Below are 26,282 nucleotides of genomic sequence, written 5' to 3' on the forward strand. Positions count from 1 at the left end.
CCCATTTTAATGCACTACTGTAGCTATTAAAGCTGAACATATTTTAGTATGTTTTTTTTTCCCGATTTTAACCTCTAATGGTTGAAAACACTATTACTATGAATCTATTTTAGTGTCTACCAGTTGACTCGTTGGGTTCTTAAAATCATGATTATGAGATACTGGAGAAAGCCTCTGAGAAACGCTGTGAATTTGTATCTGCTAAGACTTTGAAAGCTGAAACTGACCTTCAATCTCATAATTGTGAATTAGATTTTTTTGCAATCACGTCTAAAACTCCTGGTGGACCTTTGTTTTGAAAAAGGTTTCCATTCTTGCAGCCGCCAATATTTTTCGCTTTTACTTTTTGTTTAGGAAAAAACAACCCAACACCAAGCATGCAAATCATGGATCTCCCAGCCTACTAAAGTATTTATCATCTTAGTCCTACATTGACTAAAAAGGAAGTTGTATTTATTCTTGTAAAACAATCTATAAAATTAAGGAAGTTGTATTTCAGACTTAGGAAATGACATCACCTTTATTCCAGTTAGAAGTCTTGCTAACTGCTAAACCCACTGACCTCGCTAACTGCTGTTAGGAGTACAAGTAAACAATAAATAGTTGGGTCCATTTTAATCCGCAACAAAACAGCACTCAGTTATGTTTATATAGAACATTAATTTATTGAGAGCAGATGGCCATAAGATGCAGTTGCTGCAAGCACACATCTGTCCAATCAGTAAAACACTCTCACACTCACGCATACACACACACACACACACACAGATTTCACACAATCAATAGCAGAGCAACACTTGACACACTTTGGCCCTTTCTCAAGCATTCACACACAGTCACTGCAGAGCGAAGAAGATCCAATAAAAAGCTTCATCTTTTGTTAAGAAACAAGAGATGGACCAGAATTCTGTTTTTGACCTCAACCCATGACCACACAATCACTCTAACACAACGCTTATAAGATGAGAGACGACCCAATCAAGGAAGATGGAGGGTGGGGGAAGCAAAACTTGTCTGATGCGATGGTGCCTGGGTTCAAAACTAAGAGAAAGGGGACATTTCGAAGGAGTGGCTGAAAGTTAGCAATTAACCAATGGATTTATTACATGCACAAACCAGATTATCATAAACGACGCCTGAGGGAGTTTAAAAATGCCACAGATCAGCATTTATAAGCTCAATTTCTCTCTGGTAATTCAGAATTTCACATATTGGGAATTGTTACCTTCATGCTAAGAGATGAGAGACCTGATTGCTAAGCAGCAAACCCAACGCCACAGAGAGTTAAAGGTCATTGACCCACATTAGCCCACAGCTGCACCTGTGTATTTTTTTTTTTCAAACTAAAACTTTCCTTTATCTCCTCACATGGACTTTGAGATGAAACAGGATCAATTTTTTTTTTTTTTTCATTTAGATTAATTTCAACAAAGTTTTGCGTACATTTGTGACAGAAACACGGCTAGTGATGCTGAAGAATTATTTACCAAAAGCCAAAGTACGTCTTCCTGCGCAACTGACACACAAAGCATGAACATAAACGTGTGACATAGGAATACATTAGGAAGCTAGACGCTATCGATCAAGTTGTTTTACTCTTAGCAGGAAAGTGTGCATTTTTCCCAAAGCGAATTTAAGTGCAGAGACAAATTGCGTTTGCTAATGTGGGTTTGATGCATGCAGCCAACTTGAGCCAAGTGCAACGCGATGGTTTCCGGTTGTCCAGATGAGGAAGCGATCGGTTTCATGGCTCTAACAAATGCACCTGTGACAGTGGAGAGGGAAAAAGAGAGTGATTCCCTGATACTTTACATAGCCACCTACTGTATTGAAGTTAGACCAAAAACCACAAAGCAAGGCACATGTTTGAAAGACAAAAAAAAAAATCATAAACCATATCAAAAAGAAACAACAAGAATTGCTTGTAATATAAACATCGCCACATCCTGACACATGTATGCAGAAAAAAAACAACAATAAAATAATATAATAATAATAATAATAATAGAAAAGAACACTTCCTTGAAATTACCCAACATGGTATCCTACAATGATTCATTTAGCTGAGACCACCGAAGCATGGAGAAGCAAACTGATTCTGAATACTCAGATTAGATCTGATCACTTTGAAAAATACTCTTCAGGATGACACACACATCATAAATACACTTCTTTTTTTTTTTTCTTTTGCAAATATCCATATATATATTCTCTATGTCATCAGAATTTAAATACCACAACTATTCTCTGAATTATTATTTATTCATAGACAAAGAGTACAGCTGCTGTAAGACCGATTTCCTTTATGGGGAGAGCACATGGAATACTGGAGTATTGCACTTTTTTATTTTTTTGGTCAAACATAACAGAAATCAAACCGTCACGCTTAGCAGTTCTTGATCGCTGCCTTTTGACTTCCGTCTCGTTTACGCAAAAATCAAGGCTACGTGTTGTAGCCAGTAAAAAATGGGGATGTGGTACAGTAGATTGTCATGGCGAAACGAGATGAGGGGCTTGTAGGCGTGTGGGATGGAAAATGCAAGAGTTAAGTGCTGGAATGTCAGTGATTAAAGTGTAATTTCACTTTTATTTTATTTTTTAGTTTTAACATTGGATGTGAGTTTTGAGGCCTGGTTGGTTGGATTGTTAGTTTCAGAAGAGCTGGAAAGAACTGTGATCTTGCAAAAGCGTTAATGCTACTCAAACTTTTATTACAGATTTTTTTTCACTTATATTTAGTCATTCTAACACACAAATATGCTTTGATCTAAATGATAGCTGTGGTGTGTTGGTTAAAGCCTCTCCAGATTGAGATGCTGCCACCATCATCTCATTGTTTAGTCCACCTCACAGCTGTAGACGACTTCCTGTTGGTCAATTGCATAAATGGCAATTTATACCTCAAAAATTTGTGTTTGTAACGTGATCAAATGTGACAACGTTCAAAAGGTTAGAGGTAAGTTTGCAAGTCAGGGCATGAATAGTGCTTCTAAAGTGAGAAGCAGGGGAGTCCATCTTAGGCCGCTCAGAAAAGTTGGGATTTTGTTGAATTAAGTACAAATAAAACCAATGAGAAATCAGGTCAGCTGGAAAAAGCTTATTTGTTTCGGGTGACTGAATTCTCTTGGGTGGACCTTTATGCTACGCACTACTATCAGTAAGAAGCTTTCCTTGCCTGAGGCACGGTAGTGGTGGTATCATAATTTGCCCACCTTGATTAGCATTGCACTTCAAATTTGAATCAGAATGTGAAAAGTGTGAAAATCTGAAACTTATTCACTAAATCAGTAAGAAGAAAAAAAAACATTCAATTTATTTTGACTAGGATTACAATAATTCCAATGGCTGAAATGAAAAAATTGGTTTTGATGTTTTGGATTTAAAAGTGTCTGTGAGTGTCCTACTAGCACTATGTGAGTTTGATGTATTATACTTATTATTATTATTATGGAGTTGAGGTTGTGGTAGCAGGATGGACAGTGGAACCTGAAGTTTGCTGCTGCACTTCCGTCAGCGGTGTTTTTGAAGCCCTCTTTGTTGACGCGCAGCTCTGACCGTGGTGCTTGTGCTGACCTTCATAAGGTGCTTTGGGGGCAACTTGGACCCATCCAACTGTACACACCGGGGGAAATGTCACACTCATCTACCTCAGCCTTTCTAAAATGTTTTGAAGTTTTGACTACCTGCCAAATCCCCAAAATGACGTGCTGTCCCACTTTCACACCATTTTCATTCATATTATAAAGGTTCCAGTTTGTGTGTTTGCACGTATGCGTGTGTGTGTGTGTGTGTGTGTGTGTGTGTGTGTGTGTGTGTGTGTGTGTGTGTGTGTGTGTGTGTGCAAGCCGGCTGCGTGGGTCGTTGTGCTTCTGCTGTGTGCGAGTGGGCCTGTCTGCGTGTGTGTGTGCATACGCGGGGCGATGCGACTCAGATCCAACTGCGGGGAGCCGAATGGCGATCCTGAAAATTCCCATGATGCACATCCACCCGTACGAACGGCGCACACACGCACACCCATCGAGAGGTCAAGTGTCTCAAATTTGGTCACATAGAATAATTTTTCCACCAAGTCATTTACATCATCACAACACCAGAGGTCACCATTCCACACAGAACCAGGACATCAAATCAAAGAGCTAGAGATTGATATTTATCGGCGTATATCATATATTACTGTGCTAATGCAGGACTTTGTCAGTAGATATAAACTCTCCATGCTTTAGAATGTACACATATCGTACTATGATTCATTACACAGTTGGTTTTTAAATCTGTATTAGTATTTGTTCATGTGGAGTTCTTTAAAGACTCACGTTGTGATTGCAGTCTTCTTCACTGTGATTCATTTCTTTATTAATCCTTCTTAGGTGTTTTTTTCTTTTTTTGTCTCTCGATAGTTTAGCTTCTTAATCTCTCTTTTTCTGCCCCTCTTCTTGTCAGTTTTTCAGTGCTGTGATCTCTGTCCAGGCCTCTGCTGCTGCTGCTGCTGCTGTTCCATCACCTTCTTTGTTTTTTTTGTTTTGTTTTCTTTTTTTTTTTTTTTTTTGCATCGTGCAAAGGAAAGGAGAAGAAGAAAACAATCAAGCTTCCTCTGGGCAGAAGGATGGACAGCAGTTTCGGAGCGAAGAGGAGAGAGGCGGATGAAGAGAAGGAGAGAGAGAGAGAGAGACAGACAGGAGGGTTGCCTCTTTGTGCTGTCTGATTCAGTCCCAATGCAGTGTTGCCGTGGAGATTCGCCGACTGGGATTCTATCGTTTACTCCAACATGGCGTCCAGCTGGTCGGCCAAGTCATCGAACATGCTGCCGATGTCATCGAGGATGCTCACCGTTGTCTTCTGCTCAGCCACAGAGCTGGATGCAAACACAAACACCGGCAGACGATTACAGCACCTGATAGGGAGTTCATATCTATAAACTGATGAATACTGCTGTAGTATTTTTTTTGGTTTTACAATAAAGCATGTAACCTTGCTAAGAAACAAATGGCTTTCAGAGGTTTTGTTCGTTGCTAATTTAGCTAAAGCTAGCCTGGAAAATTCAGTAACAGACTGCAATATTAATTCATAATATACTACTCAAAACCAATAACTCAGACTGTCTGAAAAGGCAAAGTACAATATCTTTCCTGAATGTCTTAACAGTTCAATATTGTATTTATTGTTGCCTGTTATATATATTTAGCAATATATTATTCGCATATTTCTTCTTTTCTACCTGCACAAGTAAAAAAGGGCTAGGGTTCATTTTAAATGTATATGCATGCATGCATATATGTATGTATATGTACTGTACATATGAACAACTGTTGTCGCATTTATAGTTTTTCAGTATTCTTTCTGTGTATTCTGGTCGCCAAGCAATGGGATTTTATTGTCGATAAAGTAAGTCTAAGTCTAATAAAGGCCTTAGTCCTGCCTTGTTCACCTTAAGAAAAAATAATGACTGGATTCTGGGTTAAGGAATCTGAAAGGAAAGTATGCTTTTACATAGATGATACACTGCTATTCCGTACCCAGGGGTGGCGGGGAAAAGTTAGGACAATTCCAAGGGCCCCTGATCAGTAGGGGGCCCTCTGCAATTTATTAATTTTTTTGTTCATAGACATTAAAAAAATGGGGTCCTGTCAATTACAAAATTAATTATATTGTGTTTTCTATAGTTTTTTTTTCGCAGTAAAAATTAAATAAATTAATAAATTAAGGAAAGAAATGATCAAGATATTCATATTTAGCTTACACCTGTCCCTTTTACTACACTTAGCAACAGGTGAGTAAATCAGCAGCAGCTCTAAACCACGTCCCTCCTGACCCCGTCCACTTCTAAGTGAAATTGAAGCTGCAGTTTGTAACTTTACTTTATAAAGTATATATATGAAGGGAAAGGTATGTCCCCATAAACACCACAGAAGTCAAAATGGTCTCTTAAACTACAAATCCCTGTATGTAGGTGTGTGTGCTTCATACTCGTCCTGCCGTAGAATCTTGTCCTCTACAGCCTGCAGAGCAGCAGCCAGGGATGCGCTCGTCTCTTCCAGCTTTTGATGCACCAAAGAGTCTACACCAAAGTCTGTTGTTGTGGAGGCCTGTGGTGTGACGGCTCCTCCTGCAATCCCACTGTCCACTGACACGCCCCCAATGGAGGAGCGGGGGGGCTTTACGGGCGGCGGCGTTGGGCTGGGAGTCGCAGGCGTCTGAGGCGTCTGAGGGGTGGTGGGGGTCTGCGGTGTGTGGGGGCTTTGAGAAGAAGGGCTTGTCGGCTTGGCGACTGGAGGGTTGGAGGTGTTACATGGCAGGAAGGAAGTAGGTGAACTGGTCTGCCGTGCCACCACAGAGTGCTGCTTGACCTGGGTGGAAACTGAAGTCGGGGAGGCGGGACTTGTCATAGAGTGGATCAGCTTGGCCGGTTTTGGCGCCGTAGGTGGGGGTGCTGGTTTCGGTGAGACCGGTGGAGGGATCTTCTTTCCTTCCACTACACACAGAGGAGAAAAAAAAAAGTCATGTTAAAAAGAATAAAGCAGGAACGTGTGCTGTGAACATTTTCTTGTATAAAATCAATACATGAAAATCAATATTGCACAGCAGAAAAGCTGTGCAATAACATTTAGGGCCACTGCTTGCTAAAGCTATTTATGGAGAGAGTATGGCTCTTGTCAGAACTTCAGAAGCTTTCATAAACCTCATGGATATTGAATTCAATTTGACTTTTAATGAGTCAATTAAACTGTTTTTCCCCAAGATGTAATATTGAATAAACAATGTTAAGATTTTTGAAATAAAATATTTTAGGACATAAACAAAAATTTGTTGTCGATTGTCGACAGTTATAGAACAAATTGTAAGTTCCAGCTTCAATATGGAGGTTATAAAGATCATTGTAAATTAATTGTAATGCATAATTAAAAGCCCCAATGAAAATGACATGCAAGGGAACTTCTGAAAATCATGGCATGGTACATGACAGAGTACCTGGACTTCCAGGGGTCCCTGGCCCTGGCAGGGGGACTCTCTTATTGAGGGTGGCCTGTGGTGAGGTCTGTGGGCCTCCTTGTCTCTTTATCTGTGCCACGACGGGTTTCGGGGAGACCGGAGGTTTTGGTTTCCTCATAGGGCCTCCTTCATTCACTGCAGGAGCTCCCTGGTCGGTGCTGTCCCTGCAGGGGGTCGGGGTCACTTGTTGCTGAGGTTGCGGCTGTTCAGTTACTCCAGTTTCAGATGGTGGGCGGCGTTTTACGGTGGCTGTGCCATTCTGGTACGGCATCGGCTGTGTGGTGTTGGGATGCCCGGTGCCAACCACCTCCCCATTGGCAGCGGCCATTTCTGCGAAGCCTTCGGGTTCCTTGTCACGGCTCTTGGGCCGGCGTTTTACGGTGGACGACTCCTGAAGGGTGAAATCCGAACCGTTGGGGTGGGACTTGGAAATACGAGGCCGTCGCTTTAAGGTTCCTGTGGCTTCAGGGGTGTCCTCCAGGGTGAAGCCCCCGTCTCCCGGGGGGGCGTCGCCGTCACCCTGCAGACAAACACAAAATACACACTAACGGAAAGTTCATACATTCATGATAAAAGGTCATTCTTGCACAAACAGTCAAAGCATGAACAAAGATAAATGGAAACGACAATAAAAGCTGAGCAGGCGCTTTAGTTTCAACTGTAGCTTTGCACATCAGAGCACACTGACTTTTAGAACATTACGCAGATAATGTAGAGTAGAAAAGACTGACTGACGAGTAGACAAACAGATATATATACAGATAGTTAGATAGTTACCTGTCCTTCTCCTTCTCCTCGAGCTTGGCGGCGGATGGTGAGGCTTCCCTCTTCTGCGAATGGAAGGTTCTCCGAGGAGCTACCACTCCCTCCTGAGCAGGGAACCGGGGAAAATGGAGGGTGAGGTGAAGAGGAGTTCACAAGGGGAGGGGGGGACTGAGGTTGAGGTTGGGCGGAGGTCGGGGCGAAATCCAGTGGAGTCGGTTGTTCCCGCCTGGCCGCCTCCACCAGCTCGCTCACGGGTCCACTTATGGTTCGCCGCCTGTTCACCACTTCGCCGTCCAGGCCAATGGCCTCCCGGCTTTTTCCCACCTGAATGACAGTGAAATTGAAAAGTTTTTTTTTGCTTGTTCTTTAGGATCGAGAATCTGAATCTTATATTACGTATAAACCTGCAGCAACTCAACTTAAGGGGCCACAAATTTCCCTACTTGCAAAAAAGAAATTGAAAATCTGTTAAAGGCACAACTGCCAGCCACTTTGGACATCACTGGTTGCAACCTGGCAAATCCCGTCAACAATTATCAATGTTTTTCCAAAACAGTGTAAGTAATCTGCTATAGAGAGGCAGATGTGTACCTGCAGGTAATTCTTTTGCAGTGCCATGCCTTTGGCCCCACCCCCTATGGAAGACATCTCCAACATGGCAGCAATGCTCCTCACACTGCCCATGCTGTTGGTCTCCACTGCAGCTGTCTCCACAGACACCCCCAGGTCGCTGGCCCTCCGCTGTTGGTGGTAAGGCACATCCAGCATCCCTCCAGTGGTGGTGTGTGTCTGCTGCTGTGTATTTGCCTCCATCAAGTTGGAGTTGGAGCTGGAGATAGCAGAGCTCGAGCGTTTGGGTGGGGGTGGTGGAGGACCCTTCTTCTTCTGACGCAAAGCAAAGGATTGTGTGTGGCTGCGGCCGGCAGTCTTTTCCTGGTTGCGGACTGAATGGCTGCGGCTCACGCGGTGGGTCACCGTAGCGTATTTCACTCCGTCCGCTCTTGCAGTTGCAGAGGTCTGAACTACTACAACTTCTGTTTCCTTTTCTCCTCCACCTCCTTCTCCATCTCCACCTCCTACTTTCTCATCACACTCCCCGTCTGACACGGCGTATCGGTTGAGGCTGTGGGCACGTTTCTTCTTGAGGGCCACAGGTTCCGCTCCCTCAGCCTCTTCCAGTTCAGCTTCGGGTGGTAGACAGAGGTGTGGAACTTGCTGCTGTGGGCTTTCTCTGACCTCCATCACCTGTGTCTGCGGGTGGTGTTGAGGATGGGGCTGATGCTGCTGAACTTGAGGCTGCGGCTGCTGCTGGGGGATTTGACACGGGGCTCCACGGTGGGTTGGAGACTGAGGTTGGTGTGAGTGCAGGGGAGACTGCTCCCCTTGTATTGCCTGGGGTGATGGTTTGGTTTTGCTCTGTGGGGAAGCGCTGCTCTGAACGGAGGAGGTGGAAGAGGAGGACGAAGTCCTGGTCTTGGTGGGTGTATGTGGCGGCGTGTAGGGAGGTGCTGGCTGGTTGTGAGAGTGACGGTGTTTTCCTTGTGAAGAAACGCTGCTTCTGTGGGACGAGGAGCTTCCCTGGCTGCTTTGCTGCCTCACCGTCCGTGCCTCCTTCTTTGGCGGCCCACCACCTCCAGTGATCATGTCGTCGTGGTCCTTACTTAAGGTGCGAGTTCGCTGAACTCTGACCTCTTGACCTGGGTGAATGATGGCATTCTGAAGCTCTGAGCTCAACTCACTGTCCTGGAAGGTACTCATCTTTGGAGACATGATGACCTCTGGAAGGAGAATGAGATTTTCATTAGTTATTCTCAGTTGCGTAGGATACAGGAGTGATTGGGTATTGTTCTATTGTGTGAGGGCTGGACCTCAAGGCAGCCTAAAGGAAACTAAGAAGCTAAGACAAACTAAAATCTATTTGTACCGTGCTCACCATCTGGGGGCGGGCTGTCCACAGAGATGACTTCCTGCTGCTGTGTGATTGGCGGCGGCTTCTTTCGAAGGGAGCCCCGCCCATCTGAGCTGCGCTGCATCTCAGCCAACCGCTTCACGGCCAGCATCAGCTTCTTCTGGTGACCTTTAGCATTACAGTTTAACAGAGGTCACATCAGAACAAAACCCACTTATTTAAACATTCCTTTAACTCTTTAGCAACTGGTTAACCTGCAAAGCCTTTTCAACAGGCAACCCAGCCCACACTGAAAGATACTATCAGGCAAATTGACAATGCTAATTAGCAATATTTGTATCAATTTTAGATTATTTTAGAGATCTGTTGTGCACGAACGCCTCAGCACAAAGTCTTCAAAACACCAGAAGGAAAACATAGATTGTTGACACATGCTAACATATCTTACCCAGCTTGGTGATGCCTATTTCCTGCAGATCTTCCCAGGTGATGTCTGTGATGAAGTCGATGTTTTCATAGCCGTTCTGCACCAACACCTGGTGGTACTGGCTCAGACCTATGGCCGACAACCATTCCCCCAGGTTGCTCTGCAGTCATGGTGAATCAGTCAATCACCAGTTTAACTTTTAAACATTTTGTCATATTACTTGAAACTTCTGTGTATTTTTATTGGGGTTTTGTGTGAAGGGGCAAAAGAAAGCAGCCAATACAATAACTGCAAAGAGGAAAACAAAAAACACAGCTTTAAATTCATTTTAGAAGTAAAAATCTTTTGCATCATGTGCAGGTGTTCATGTTTTCCTGCACCTCAGGTGATTACCAAGGCTTGGGGTCACAAATCATTTACCAGAGGTGAGCGTGGCCAACAGATAGATGGGTGAGAGTTTTATTGCAAACTTTTCTTTTGACTGTCATTATTAATTCTGCAATCATCATTCTAGATCAGGGGTGTCAACATTCAGTCCTCTAGGGCCGCTGTCCTGCAGTTTTTAGATGTGCCAGAGGCACAAAACACTGGAATGAAATGGCTTAATTATCTCCTCCTTGTTCTCCAGAGCTTTGCTAATGATCTAATATTCTATTCAGGTGTGGTGCAGCAGAGGCACATCTGAAAGTTGCAGGACACCGGCCCTCCAGGACTGGAGTTTGACACCCCTGTACTAGATCATTATTCTGCTTCGCGTCATTCTGTGAGTGTATTTTGTTTCGATTGAACCGTAATTCACTGTGATAAATTCTAAAAATATGTACGAAAACACAAAACCGTGGCTTATATACAATATAATACCATATGATACCAAAACCTACTCAGCCTGCAGTGGCTTTTGTTTCAACATACGGAAAACTGGTAAAAGATATAATACATGTTTTTTTTATATATATAAAGAAATTCCAGGCATACTTCAGATTTTTTTTTTTTAAAGTTAATCTGATTCCTTTTAAGTTGTTGGTTGTAACATGACAAGTAATGTAATAAGTATGAAAACGAAACTCTCCCTCCGTGTTCAGAAAAAGTTCCGAAAACAACTATGTGCCACTATTACTATTTATGATGATCGTCTTTATGTAACCAGATTAGACCCCTTATTGATATACAATAGAATCAGTTTGTTTAGTCTGAGAAGCATCAAAGCATAAAATAATAAAAAATAGCTCATAAAAAACATAACTATCAAAAGCAAAGGCTGTTACTCACAGGTTTCTGCTCTGGCAGCCACTCTGTGACGCTCAGTTTGTTGATCTCTGATGTGATCTTCTTTCTGTGACCAGGTTTGGTTATTCCGATAGCAGTCAGATCCTAACAAACACACACACCCCCACACACACACACACACACACACACACACACACACACACACACACACACACACACACACACACACACACACACACACACACACACACACACACACAAGCAAACACGTTAAGATCCGATTTTGATTGCATTTTCCTCCACAGCACTGTCGTATCATGAGTCCAAGAGTCCGGCAGTGTTTCTCTCTCGTTCTCTCACCCAGACATGCTCACAGAGGGAAGACATGGGACGGCGTGACACCTGATGGAAGCTTCTGGAAATCGGTAGGAATAGCATGATGATGCAAATGACCGCAGATCAAATGAAAGGCAAGGGAAGACGAGCACAAGCGTCCGCAATGAAAGGAAGTGTCTAAACGTCCAAAGCTGCCTGACTTCTGATGACGGAACTCAGATATAGTTTTTGTAAACACACAGGGAGACACTTCTACAGTAAAACATCAACAACACACATTCACACAGACCCACACGCCACATCATTGATAGGACAACTCATTTTTGTGTGGACAAAACAACTCAAGAGGACAAATCACTAATGGAGTCCTTCAGCTTTTTTAAGAAAGGTTGTTCAATCTAAGCCCTAAACCTTACTTCAGCATATACAGAGTGCATATTCATATAAATAATTTATAACCACTGAAAATTATTTATATAGTGACATGCATGGTGGGGATTGTCAATAAGGTTGCTATGGAGGCAGCAGCCACAGGGTAGAAAAGGTCAGGAGGTCAAGTGGAGCGGAGTCATTTGCTTTTATGACGCTTGATGTGATCTTTGAAATACGTTTAAAAGAATTTAATTAGAAAAAAAACATTTAAAAATACATAATGAATTCCACCCTCTGTGACGTCCCTAACATCATTTTTTGTACAAATAGCAATTATATTTTTCCTTCTATGTGGGGAAAAATTACTTTCAGCAGACAAAATGTTTTTTGGCACATTCTGCAAGTTGCAAACATGTTGAAAAACATCAAATTGTAATTGTAACAAGTGGGCAAACCTTCTGCCAGACGCATGCGCCACTCTTCATTTAAATAGGGCCGAGTCATGTCAGCCTGCTAGGTAGCTTCCTTTGTGTGAGGTTTAGAGGTTTGAAGCAAAAGTAAAACTGGTTTGAACACATTTGACTCACGCAAATAAACCTGTAAATTCATCTGCAAGGATTCCGATATTTATATGGATTTTATTTTGATTTTTAAGACTGATTTATTGTTCATTTTTGCCAGGGCCGTCATGACAGCTACAACATTACATGAATTTTTTTTTAAAACATCTGAAAAATACCAGCAAAGGGGTAAAACAACAAAAGATGACCTGGGGCAGGTGTGACAGGATGCAGAGAACAACGGGGGAGGTGAGGGAGGCTCATGTTCATAACGATGTTTAATTGTATTCATGAGATTTTTGCAAAGGTGGAAGATTATATACATGCATCTGGACAACATCAAGGACAGCATGAAGCAAAGTCTGTCAGACTTGTTTCCACTGAGGTCCTTGGCGCAGGAGGTGTGAGCTCTCTGGGGTTCAGGGTTCAGTAGCCTTACCTCAGGGGTCACTCGGCTAATGGTGGGCAGGTCATAGCCCGCGCCCAGGAAGTTTGGAGCGTAGACCTGCAGCTGAAAGTCGCTCAGCCATTGGACAACGGCCTCTGAGCTCTACGGGAGAGAAGACAGGGGGCATGCGGTCACTAGCACCGTGTTTGCTGCTTCACAGCCACTTCTCATCAGCCAAACGGGGTCACACAGCGGCCACTTCTGAGTTGTAACTGAATGATCACTTCAACGTCGAGCTTGCAGGTCGAATCTGTGATTATTGGTCATTTATGAATGTTAAAAGGTGCCATGTGTTCTACGGATTTAGATAAATACAGAAAGTGGCTGGTCTTTTAACTTGACTTTCTCCTAAATTGATAAATTAGCCCCATGTGGGCTTTCTTGGCATTGTAGTGAAAATGAATCTAAAGTTAGGAAGAGGAGAGACCAATCTCTTCTTCCTTGGTTTTTAGACTGATTGTGGTGATTCTAAAACTTATCGACAGTGCTGATAAAGTTTTAAAATACTTTAAAACAAACTTTTCTTGGGTCAAATTTTGCTTCATAACATTTTCCCCATGAAACACAAGCAAGAGACGTTTCAAATCTTTAAGTAAAATGCGCCGTTAGCTCAGTTAGCGTAACTTCAGGGAATGGGATTGTGTCGTCAAACAGCAGACCATCCCACGTAGCAGGATAAACCAACCATAAATATGTTGCAATTACACAGAGGGGCCAGTTTTTAATATCTGATAGAAGTATAATATTTATGTCACGTTACTCAGGGTGCCAGCAAGTGCACCATGCAGCTCAGGTGCTCTTCACTTTGAGGCTTCAAGATAAAACATTTCCACATTTCCACAAAATTCTAAAAAATTGCAGTCAGTCAAAGTGATGTTTACATAGAGACAGTCCATGAGTCTATATTACTTGATTTCTGTTCTCATGCACGTAGAGGTGTGCTCTGTAAGCAGAGACAGAAAACACACACACACTACAAAAAACTGCAGTTGATATTTCTTTGTGTTTGTAGACAAATGTACGCAAAACTTTGTTTCTCTTAAGCGTAAAAATGTAGAATTAGAAAACTACATTTACAAAAGTACATTTTCTGAGTGGAAACACGGCAATTTTGAATAAAACTTTAATAAAAGATTTTGGGTAAGCATGAGGCGTTTATTCCGTCGTACCAAAATCGATGCATTTGGCAAAACTGTGATGAGAACGCGTTTTTTATCTGGGTTTTTTTTTTTTTTTTGCATCAGACGAGTCACACCAGTTTGAATCTGGCTAAAATACATTTCTCATGTTTACATCTGTTGCCACCATGACTTTTAATGAACCTTACTCACATGTGATTTTAACTGCACTCCTTTCTAAATGAGTGCAGTTAAATTGCAAAGTTGTGTTTTTTCAACATTAAAGTAATATTGACAAAGGCAATGAGTCTAATACTGTTAAATCCACAAACAAACTTCAGTATTCTCAGCAATTAATGGGCTCTTGTCTAATTGGATCTTCTGAGTTTTTAGAAAACAATCACAACTGAAAGAATCATTTGATATTTATTAGCCGCAAGTCTGAAAATGAGAGGAAGATGTTCTTAAAATGGCCAGATTAGTGTTTTGTTTTCAGAGTCCATTTCTGCTGTCAGCATCTGTAATGCTGTTTCTACTCATTTTTGCTCTTGTGGTGCATCTTGTCTTCTACTCTCCCTCTATATCACGACTGGCTCTCCCTCTCATCTCTCTGCCATGTTTCCCTGCTGATGGAAGCATCGGGAGGCTGGCCAGCGAGGAGTCAGGATTCCACTCTAGCTAACAGATGGTCATCAGAACATGGCTTACATAGCAGCACACAGAAATACCGCAGGCGAGTAACGCACACTTTCGCCAGCAAAAATTCGCTGCGTCGCTTCAGAACTTAAAATAATAATATGCAATTAGACGTGAAGCTAAATTGACACTAAGCCAGAAAATGGCATCCAATTCTGAACGGTGTAAGATCAGATTTCACACTTTTTTGTGCCGAGAGATTCCTCCCACAATTCCTGGGCACCTGCCACAACTCACACACATGTCCACGCACACACACACACACACGCAAGCAATAACCATTGTCTCAGTCAAAGTTCTGTTTGCCAGTGGCGCAGTGACTCCTAAGACTCTTTCCAAAGGTAAAAGAAAACAAACGCTGCAATGGAAGAAGAGAAGCTGCAACTGAAAGGAGTGGATGATGAAGTCACACAAACACGCTAGAATCATAGAGCAGAGATTCGTATGAGACCCACACACGCACTCACCGTGTCGTGACTGCATCCGAAAACTCGCAGCACGGACGACGCCAGCTGCGAGAGAAACCGCTGGGACATGTTGGTGTGTGTTGTATTAATGCATGAGGGCGTGTGTGTGTGTGTGTGTACGAGTGGGCTCGAGGTGACTGTGGAGCTACATCCTCATCACGATGCAGTTAGAAGCCCATGGTGGCGACTGACTGAGTAGGACTTTTTTTTTTTTTTGCTGAAGACTGAATCTGTGGGGAATCAGGACTGTCCTACCTTCCCTTCGCATGGAACCTCCCCCTTCCTGGTTGCCGTGGCATCGTAAGGCGGCGCTTCGTGAAGCGGACAGCCCGATTGGCTGGACGTCCGAGAGGAGCTGGCAGAGCCTGACGGCGGAGAGAAATCATTGGCTGGTGACAAGCTGTCGACCAATCTTTGGACGCTGTCGTCCACCAACAGATAACTTCTCTGGATAGGTCTCTGACCTTTACCCTCCTCACACTCAAATATCTGCCTTGTCTGATTGCTTCGCCAAACAACCAATCAGACTCTTGCTTTCCAAGACATAAAACACAATCTGAACCAATTATACCGTTCTACACTTCCTCCTACATCCCCTGCCTTGGCCATCTGTCTGCTGAACAAGCCAAGAGCTGTGTGTGTTTAGAAGTGATATGATGACATTACGTAAAAGGCCAAAGCCTTAAGGCTTTCGTTATCTAATCAAAATCTCTCTTTTTTTTCACCAAATTCTTATGTTTCCACCTGTTTTTCCCCCCAACTTGGTATAAGTATCTCAGCAATATTTGCTTCCTCTGACCTGCAGGTTGGTCCACCGACTTGGACTGCTCCATCAGATGCTCCTTGGCTTTTGTAGACTGAGATAAGACAGTGGCTAAAAGCTGCAAACACACATGGAGAGACTCATTAAAGCTCATATATTAAGGAAGGCTATCTCACGACTTAATGCTATTAACTTTTCACTTCCATTTCTGTTTCTTATTTTTGAGTGCATCTTCTTTGTCTCCTCAACCCAGTTGGCAGTGGCAGATGGCGGCTTGCAAATGAGCCAGGTTCTGGTTCTGCTGGAGGTTTCTTCCTGTTAAAGGGGCGTTATTCCTCTCCACTGCCACTACATACATGTTCATTATGAGGAATGGCTATAAAGCCAATGTCTGCCAGGACTCCAGTAGGAGTGATTGCTGCAAGTTAATGACTCGAAGCAATCTGGTCAATTTCCATTTAAAACAAAGTTTGGCATTTTACTTTTTTTTAACAGGGAGCTATAAATTCAACCTGCCGCTGTAACAGCCCTGTCTCACCAAACGAGGTGCTTATTACCACACCTGATCTTCTACTGAGTAAAATATCCTCAAACGTTTGCTGTTTTACAGTGTGAGAGAGATGATTAAAGTGAAGTAAGAGGACGCACAGCAGCTATAAGGTTTATTTAAACGTAACCGTATTGACCATCTTGAACTGATAAGAGGAGCTCTGAATGCTTTACAGCAAATTTGCTGTTTGACCTCTTTGAGTTTTCAATTTCCTGTCATTTAAATTCTCCATCTCCCAGAATTAGGATCAGGTTCTATGCTCTGCATTGGATAAACAAGTGATGGGACTAGATTGACATCTTTATTCAAGATATTTGAAAGATCTGTAGTTCATTAATTGTAGCTAATTGCATTTTAATCAAAAAAATATATCTCTGAAGTTTAAGAAAACCCTTTTTGCTGCTAAATTATTAAATAAATAGAGATATGAGCTCAACAATAAAAATTCTTTGTATGTAAAAAAAAAAAAAGAAAAAGAAAGTTTGAACATGTTAAAACCTGTGTAGTTCATTAACCAACATTAATGCGTCAAAGGCCCGGTCCTCGAACAATCACAAAGTCTGTTGATGATAGCTAGTTATGCTAGGCGTGCTGCTTGAGCTAATAAAAAAAAAGCCTAACATTCTCAGGAAAGAGTTTTACTAAAACTGGTGATCGGAAATTAGGCATGTTAAAGATTTGTTCAATCATTTTTGCCATATGGAAAACAATGTTGAAGATATATCTCAGGTTGATGCTTTGATATTGCTCTGCTGGTATTTTACAGTCATAAAATCAGCATGAGATTAAGTTACCAATGATATATATATGTGAAGGAAGTCATTTATGAAAGAAATTATTTTCTGAAAAAGGAAGAGAGTGAAATCTGCTAACAGCGCCTCCTGGAAAAACTATGGTGCAGTGCAACTTCATTCTACGTACGATTTACAAAAAGACAAATACATGTTTCTGTACTTGCTAGATCAACGCAATCGCTTTTCCATGCTGCTCAACTATTTGGTGCATAATTACAAACGTGCTAACATAAATAATCAAACTGCTACTTTAAAGATTTACAGGTGAAATATGTAACTCTTCCAGAAATCTGTTTTTTCCATATTTGTTGACATATATTGATAGCATAATATGAGACAGAATAATAACAGTCCACTTCTTTCCTCAGCTACTAGTGCCATCTGAAGAAAAGCACCGCTCCCGACCAAAAACAACCAACCAGAGCTAGGAGGCGGGTCTTCGCGTTGTCGATCATCCTCATGTACGTGCTACTCAATGAGCACGTACTGTTCCAGGGAGAAATAACTTACTGTTCCAGGGAGACTAGTTATCTATGTTATATTATACTGTTGCTAAAAACATGATCGTTTTAGCAAATTTGAAAAAAAAATTCATTCTGATAGTTGGACACTGTAGCTGTAACTGTGGCGTCAGATGTGTGTTACGGTGTATGTGTCGCACCTTCACGCCCTCAGCCTGTGCGTGGAGGATGTGCGCCGCGCTGGTGGCGCTCTGACCGCTACCTGAAGACCTCACACTGGTCACACTCCCAGAACTCCCCACGCTGCTGCGATCGCCACCTGTAACACACACACACGCACGCATGCACGCGCGCACACACACACACGCACGCACGCATACACACGCGTGCACAGGAACATACATGTCCAATCAACCGCGCATCCACGCAATTGCCCAATCGTTGCGTGTAGGTATCGTACAACACACACAGCAGACACACACACACACACACACAGAGAAAGGTTTAGCTGGTATTCGGTGCTGCGGTGTTCGTGGTGTGACTCTCCGTTGAAATGCACTGGGCAGCGCGAGGTTGGATGGACAGGACGGACAGACAAGGCCGACAGATGACTGAGTGACCAACACAAAAGTGGGAAAAAAAGACATGCCTCTTGCTTCCACGCTCATCAAAAAACACGCACACTATTCCTTCTATTCATCTTTCGCTCTCTACACAGACTGTAGACCGATGCAAATGCCTGCAGCCTACACAAACGGCTACTGAGCTCAGCTAGGCTTCAGATGGAGGGAGAAGCAGGACATGGGAGGGGGGAACTGTCAGGAGCAGGTCAAAAAGTATCTGAATGCCTTCAAGCACCATCCTCTGACGGCTCAAACAGTGGGGACCGTTGGGCAGGAAGGGTTTTTCACCAACAGACGTCAGATACTGTTTGGCTCTGTTCAGACTTTTGGAGGAGTCAGAGGTTGAGGGCTCAGCGCAACGCGGCTTAATTTACCTGCCACGGGCTTGCGCAGAACCCAGATCTCTTCGTTGGAGCCTCCATGGGGCCCGCTGGATGGAGTGGGAGAACTCTGAGGACTCGCCTCTGAGCCTCGACAACCTTCAACACAGAACACCACCGTTAACCGCTAACCGACCTCTAAAGTGGCACAGGGAGCGGGCGACTTCCAAGCAGAGACGTGCTCTTTACAGCAACCGAGACTTTTTACATTCAAGGTTTTATTTTATTGGCTGGGTGGGTAACTTGAGCCTGACAGAGAAAATAAAAAACGTAAATAAAATTGCGAGAATAAAGTCACATTATTATGGGAAGTCATAATATTACAATTTTATTCATGTAATTTTATGACTTTATAATATTAGTACTTTATTCTTGAAACATGAGTTTATTCTTGTACTATTTCAACTTTATTTTTGTACGACTGTTCTTGTAATGCTATGCGGTAATATTACTAGACATTTAGATAGTATTGCAAGAATTAAGCTCTATAGATTAATTCATGTTTTAAATTTTTAAATCATGAGTTTATTCATTTATTATTTCAACGCTATTCTTGTAATATTATGACATTATTCTTGTAGTATTTTGACTTTATTCTTGCACTACTTGATTTTTGTAATACTGTGTCTTTATTCTTATACCTATAACTAATATTATTATATAAATAACTAATAATTCTTCAATAACTCCTTGAATAATATGAATTAATGAGCTACAACAACATTTAATTTCTCTTTGGAATGAAAAAAGTACTTCTGAATTTGAATAATAATATGACTATGTTGACCTACTGAACTGATGTATTATTTCAACTACTCCAGTGCAGCTTTATCCTTGAATTTTTGTGATATAACTTTACTCTCATAATTTTATAACTTTGTTATGTTCTTTATATCTTAATATGTCCCTGATGTGTCATAAATTATTGCCATTTTTATAATTTGAGAACAGTAGCACAAGGTTTAGGTAAGAACAGGCTTATTAGCAACAACCTATTTATCTTCATTAGATCAAATGTTAGCTTGATTTGTGTTTCCAGTATCTACTAATTAAAACTGATGAAAGTAACTGATGATTCGAAGGTTGGCCTTATTGTTGCAAAGGAACACTGTCCACTGGGCAAACTAACGCATGTCAATTTTCAAGTCCCTCCATTAATTTTTCATTGGATTTACTTGAACTTTGACTGGGACGTTCCAACAAGAATTTCATTCAAAAGAATCTGATTTAATCTCATCTGACCAGCGCATCTTCTAGGTCATACGCTCTCGATCCCTGATACGGTTTCTGGCAGACAGAATTTCGGCTGATTTTCTTTGAGCTCTTTGGGTTCACCATTCCTCCTTAAATGGCACGTTTGTGAAGCCCCCGGCTTATCATTTTGTGAGGCGCAGCATGTTCCCACTCTGTGTTTTAAAAATGCCTCAAAGAGAACGCCGCTCAGGGCCAACTGTCGCAGCTCGCCGGTCTCTTCGTTAGCACGTTTACTTAGCAGCTGATGCCTTTACACCCTAATGGGAGACGAACAATTTCATCTTTGGGCGTGCCGCAATCCGTCAAAGTTGTCTGATGACATGAAAGGGACGATTGTGCCTGATCTTTCTGAATTCCCAGGATATGTTTGGGAAGTAAACGGTAATGATTTCCGATCCCTAATTAGTGCAGACTTAATGAACATAGCAGATACAGCAGGTTTCAAATCTACCTCTGCAGCACGTCTTCATCCTCGCACATTCTCACTCCCTCCTCTCTCCCACACACATAAAATAAGACAGCAGATATATATAAATATATGAAAACATTTATATACTCCTTGTCCATACATCAGTTCTTTACACATACAATACCTGTGTATATACACATATATGCCAAAAAATGTACATACACATACATATATAATGCATCCATTGGTGTGTGATTATATATGTCGGGGCTTTTAAGAATGGGGCTGTAGTGCATTTGGAGAGTGCTATAAACCATTATGGCCGCTTTATTAAGGGCTTAATAATGGTTTATATGTGCAACCAATAGCGCTCCAGGGAAACACACACATCATAAAGTCTGATTTCCTTTCATGTGATCACACAGCTCCTTCTTGTGGTCATTTCGAGTTCCTCCTAGCGACCTCGGAAAAGGTCGCTTCCACCTGACTCACAAGCCAAACGTCGCTTTTGAATGGGAATAAGACGGAGCCACTTGTTCTCAATTTTTTTTTCTTTCTCTTGGAGGTGACAAAATGGTAACCAGGCAACAGAGGGGGTCATAGGATGTCAGTTCCTTACCTGAGAATCATGGGTGATACTTTTAAAGCAACGTTTCACAAACTTTACACCTTCGCAACTGTTGATTTTTGCACCGCTGCAGCGGGTTTTCGTTGAGGTAATTTGCACTTGCGAGTCAACAAAAATTAATATTCTGTTAATAATGAGCCACAAAAGCATATGAAACGCAAAAAAAAAAAAAGAAAACCTTAAGAAATTATCTTTTTTTAATGGAAAGCGTCATTTATTTTGTTTTTATTCTTTGTTACGTCAAAGTGAACTGGCATCGTCTAATGTGGATATTACAGGGTGATGATTTTATACTGTGGCAGACTCATCGTAACTGCAACAAACACACACATGTATACACACACACACGCAAACACACGTATTATGGGTGCAGAGTTAAGGTGGGTAGAAGTGTTAGTCTGATCCAGCGTGGCGACAACACAAGACGAGGACGGAACAGAAAACACTGTCTGGTCAGGAGAAAGTTGTGTGTGGAAGTGGTGGGGAAAAAAAGAGCAAAAAATATTAAAAACTTAAATAAAAATAAAGGAAATCCAGACATTCAAATGAATCACAAGCAAAGTCGGGGAAACTGAAAAAAGATCCCTGTTTCTAATGCGAATAATGATAGTTAATAATAATCCATGTGGTAAAAATAATAACAAACAAGCCAAATAAATGGTTCCAGATGGACTCTAATTGATGTTAAGATAATCCATCACGAATCGTAGAAGGCTAATTATTGACTCTTTGAAGTGATCATGTAATCTGTCACTGGAAATGTAAAAAAAAAAAAAGTTCATTTTTGTCCAATTAGTTCTGATCCTGACATGCTTGGCACCAAAAAGATGAGCCAGGAAGTGACGCCTCGGGTTTCTCACCAAAGCAGTTCCAGTGCTAGACCAAAGATGGCGCTACAGTCACTTTTTTAACCCAGCTATGGACTGATTCATCATTGTGATCCACAGCTATTAGTCCATTACAAACAGGAATCTCAATGGATTTTATTGTGATTTCATTTTTATAGTCTAAGAGAAAGTACCAATTAATTGTGAAGTGGGGGAAAAAAAAAGAAGTTATTGATACTAAAAATCTGAAAAGTGTGGCCTGCATTTGTGTCAAGTTTTAATTTTCATCAAGATTTAATCAAGAGGTCCTAGCCAAGAACAAAGCCAACATGTTATTATAATTTACATTTTATGGCTTTTGGTTTTAGACCATAATGTGAGTCAGCAGTGGACCTTCTGCTGATTTTAGCTTCTGTTTGACATCTTCCCGCTAAAATACCCATATCTTCTTTTTCCTTTTTAAAATATTTGTGCCTGAAATAATCAGAATCTATAAATAATTTAAATCTCTAGCAAGACATGTTCGGCTCACCGGTCAACACTTGTTTCTGAATGTATAATAAATTTGCCTATGAAGTGGGAAGATGTTTAGTGATGGTCCAGATGTTCTCCATCTTCTGAAGAACTGCTCTGATTTAGCGCTGGACCTGCTGCTTGGTAGACAAAAACCCAGTCTGCCAGAAGATGTGCAGTGTTTAATAAAAAACAAACAAAACTCCTTATTCCCGTTACTCACACCTAAAGTATCAAAATTCTAATTGCATGCTTTCAAGTGGGATATAATGGAATATATAAACTGAGAACCGCTCGTCCTTAAATAATGGAGATGACAACCGTAAAGAACAAAAAGTTAAACAGCATGACAAACACAGAAAATTAGAGAAATAATGATCTACAACAGAAAAGTTTAATGGCTGCCTTCTCAGAAAATCCATTAAAACACTGATAGGAATTCGAATTGATCAATTGAGATATTTCAGTTTCAACATGACACAAGTTTGTAGAAAACACAAGAGGAAAGCATCCATTAAATCTTCATCAGTAACACATAATAATAATAATAATAATAATAATAATAATAATAATAATAATAATAATAATAATAATATAATGAAAAGTGGGTGTATACCTGGGGCAGTGGGTGTGTCTCCCTGTGGGGTTGTCACGGGCGACCTGTTATACCCAAAGGAAGTGAAAAGTGGAAGCAGTGGCTGATGGGAATGTGGTGGAGGAGGAGGCGGTGGAGGCAGGATATGGATCTGATGGAACGTGGTGTCGTTGCCGTTGACTACCGCGTTGGCAGGGGCAACCGTCGCCGGGGGAACCAGCGGTATCTTTTGAAATTGTTGAGTACAAATGACTGTGCTGGCCAAACCTAGACAACACCCACCGTGTCGAAGCACGGAAACACACACACACACACGCACGCACACACACACACACACACACACACAACCAGCCAACAGTGAACCACCGTCACAGACGAACGACAAAACAGAGAATTACACGTAAGAAAAAAAGAGGAGGGAATAATAGAAATTAAAAAAACAAAAACTGAGGTTAGAAATCAAACCAAGAGAAGAAGGAGGGTGAAGCAGGCAACTGATGGAGAAAAAAAAATCACAGGGATGGAATATAGGAGGAAGAACCAACATGGACGATGGGGGCAATGTACAGTATGAAGACGTGCGGAGAGTTTAGTGTGGGGAGTGAGTGACATCACCACAAAATGAGGAGTCTACTCTTATGTCTTTACATGGTAGCACATTTGCTATAGCAGAGCAATATTTAAATCACTATAGATCTAAATCTCTATAAAGACGATATAGACGTATAATAAGCAGAATGATGTCTTGGTGCATAGTGCTGCATTAACACCTTCATTAAAACATTTGGAAATTGTATAAAAAAAAGTTCCTAAATATTCAGTCTTAATGTGCGGAGAAAAGCAAAATGGCCTCAATCTAACAGCTGGGATGTGTAATGGTGCATCTCATAATACAGGCCATATGTTTGCGTAACTGCAATATTTGTGTCGAGGTACCGAATGTCCATCCTGCCACACTCAGATGTAGGACAAAACTACTAAAATAAGTCGTGTTTCCATCAACTTTTTTCACGTCTGTTTTCTTGTATCACAGTGGAAACGGCAACATCCAAAGCAACTTCCCCCAATTTCAAAAGGAAGTAAAGAAGTTCACTTCAGATGCCAGACAAAGTACCAGAGTCTTTAGCATGGAAAGACTGTTGCTTCTTTGATCCAGTAAAGATCAGCCCCATATTTTAGAAAACAGCCAAATAAGTGAAAGCAGACAAATGCATTTTCTTCAAAATGCATCTGGGTGACTTCAGGGAGAGCAACACGATGGTTATGCAGATTGTCATCGGGTGAAAAATAAATGGAAGGAAAGATGTGCAGAAAAACTGATGGCAGGCTTAATGTAAGCTATTTTCACGACTCAATGCTAGCTATTTCCAGTATCATTGAGACATTTAAAATAATGCCTGAGGACAAAAAGACAACCATGAAGCCATTTAAAATGAGATATTAAAAGACTGACTGCAGTTCATTCAGTTTGTAGAGGAGCAAAACGTCTGTAGCAAACACACAGTTAGCACTGCTAGCTGCACTGAGGGTGCTAACTGCTAACATCAGAAGCTAAACAAAGTTCCAAACGTTTGTTTTAGCTTTAAAATAAAAGCACAACTTTGTTTCGCAGCTTAAAGTTACCTGGAATATTAACATAAATAATAGAAAACCACTTGTGGTAAGAAGACAAAGTAAAATTATGTTTGAATTTATTCATGAAGACAAATTTGATTTGGTAGGTCAAAGCTGGTAAAAACTGGAGACAAGAAATTGTCCACAACTTTCTGCTGAGCACATCTGTTGCTAATGGATCTCAGCTCAGATTGCCAAACTTAAATCCATATTTTTTAAACATCACTTTATTTGAAAAAATATTCTTACATACTTTTACACCACAATCAATCTATCAATAGAAATCTGTAGAGGTCAGTCAATATTTTAGCAAACTGCTAAAAACCGTTCCACGATCTGAGCAAAGCCGACTACATCCTTCCTTCACTGCATTTAGCACATCAGTTATACTCGGCCAATGTTTTCATGTCGCAGCCACTTATTGGTCAACTGATTTAAAATTGTCTCGTGCGGGAGAGACGGACGTTGCCAGGAGGGAGATCGTCACGGCAAACGTTGAGTGGAAAGGTCACGACCACAGATATACAGGCTGAGACAAACACAGCAGGACAAACCTATAAAAGCTTAAAAACACCTCAGTGGACGGACGACCTCTAAGTCCAACCTGGACGATAGAGATGGATCTGAATGTGCTTGACAGAAGTTACCAAGAAGGAGCTCATTCAAAGAAGATGAAGGGCGGTGCTAAGATGCCAGAGAGCACGGATGTTCAATGTGCAACCTCCCAAAGATTCAAAATAACAGTTTGATATGATGGGAATAAAGCATGAAGATGGTCGTTTTAATGTGAGTCAAATATGGAGATTTCACCAGAAGTTCCTTTAAAAAAGAACACAAAATGTTCTATTTCCACTTATCCGCTTTATTTCAGAGGTATTTGGAGCAGTGACGCTTTCCGAATTCTGTTTTCCCATTAAACCACTGAAATGATGGCTGATGCGTGTTGCTGCTTTTTGTGCTTATTGTAAACAGTATGAATAGTTTTTATACTTGACACTCGAGGTTCACGTCTTCTGCAGTTCCACATATATTCACTCCACCTCGTGTTGAGTAGAAACGGTGTGAAACTGGGACTGTTTCAGAGGAGGTGATGCCTTTTTTTTTTCTTTTCTTTTTATATTTTATATTCTTTTTATATTTTATAATATTAGAAACTATTACAATACTTTCAAACATTTAGGTTCAAAGATGAAGGCCCAAATTCCAAACAATTATTTTGATCGCAAGTTTTATATACTTATTGGCATCACTGGTAAATAAGCTAAAACACTTAACTCATCCTAACCCCATTACCATTGTGTTAACACTTAATATTTCAGTGAAATCCAACTGATCATCCAAATGATTTTAAAAGAATCCAAAAACATAAAACCTCAACGATGCACAACAGGTTAGACATGATTCGCCTAACACAAGACCAGCCTTTGTCTATGGCCATCAGTCCCCAGGTCTACACCCGTTAGAGACCCTGAGGGCTGAGCTGAATCTGGACCAATGCAGGGTCACAGATCCCTCTGTCTTCTATTACTCCCCTACTTTGCATAATGTTAAAGAAGAAA

At 41.4% G+C, this 26,282-nt stretch overlaps 1 protein-coding gene across 7 annotated transcripts in view; it reads right to left on the reverse strand.

Annotated features, from left to right (window-relative positions):
* Nucleotides 1–640: 640 nt before the first annotated feature.
* caskin1 (CASK interacting protein 1) overlaps nt 641–26,282 on the reverse strand; it is a 91,153-nt gene continuing 65,511 nt past the window's right edge. The window contains exons 11-25 of one of the 7 annotated variants that reach the window (XR_008606360.1): nt 23,131–23,376; nt 18,878–18,982; nt 18,081–18,199; nt 16,112–16,193; nt 15,568–15,677; nt 13,023–13,133; nt 11,358–11,459; nt 10,110–10,248; nt 9,686–9,829; nt 8,344–9,530; nt 7,765–8,076; nt 6,967–7,531; nt 5,965–6,469; nt 4,314–4,852; nt 641–1,765 (exon numbers count right to left, since the gene is read on the reverse strand). Coding sequence is in view for 6 of the 7 variants with exons in the window: in XM_055036232.1 (XP_054892207.1) it covers nt 4,756–4,852; nt 5,965–6,469; nt 6,967–7,531; nt 7,765–8,076; nt 8,344–9,530; nt 9,686–9,829; nt 10,110–10,248; nt 11,358–11,459; nt 13,023–13,133; nt 15,568–15,677; nt 16,112–16,193; nt 18,081–18,199; nt 18,878–18,982; nt 23,131–23,376 (3,824 nt within the window). In the remaining variant the exon portion in view is untranslated. Of the gene's footprint in view, nt 4,853–5,964; nt 6,470–6,966; nt 7,532–7,764; nt 8,077–8,343; nt 9,531–9,685; nt 9,830–10,109; nt 10,249–11,357; nt 11,460–13,022; nt 13,134–15,567; nt 15,678–16,111; nt 16,194–18,080; nt 18,200–18,877; nt 18,983–23,130; nt 23,377–26,282 lie in introns of all 7 variants that reach the window. The other 6 variants (XM_055036233.1, XM_055036232.1, XM_055036236.1 and 3 more) reach the window with 6 other exon arrangements.

The sequence above is a fragment of the Poeciliopsis prolifica genome, unplaced genomic scaffold (genome assembly GCF_027474105.1).
Source record: "Poeciliopsis prolifica strain line A6 unplaced genomic scaffold, Auburn_PproV2 SCAFFOLD010, whole genome shotgun sequence".
NCBI classification, from domain to species: domain Eukaryota; kingdom Metazoa; phylum Chordata; class Actinopteri; order Cyprinodontiformes; family Poeciliidae; genus Poeciliopsis; species Poeciliopsis prolifica.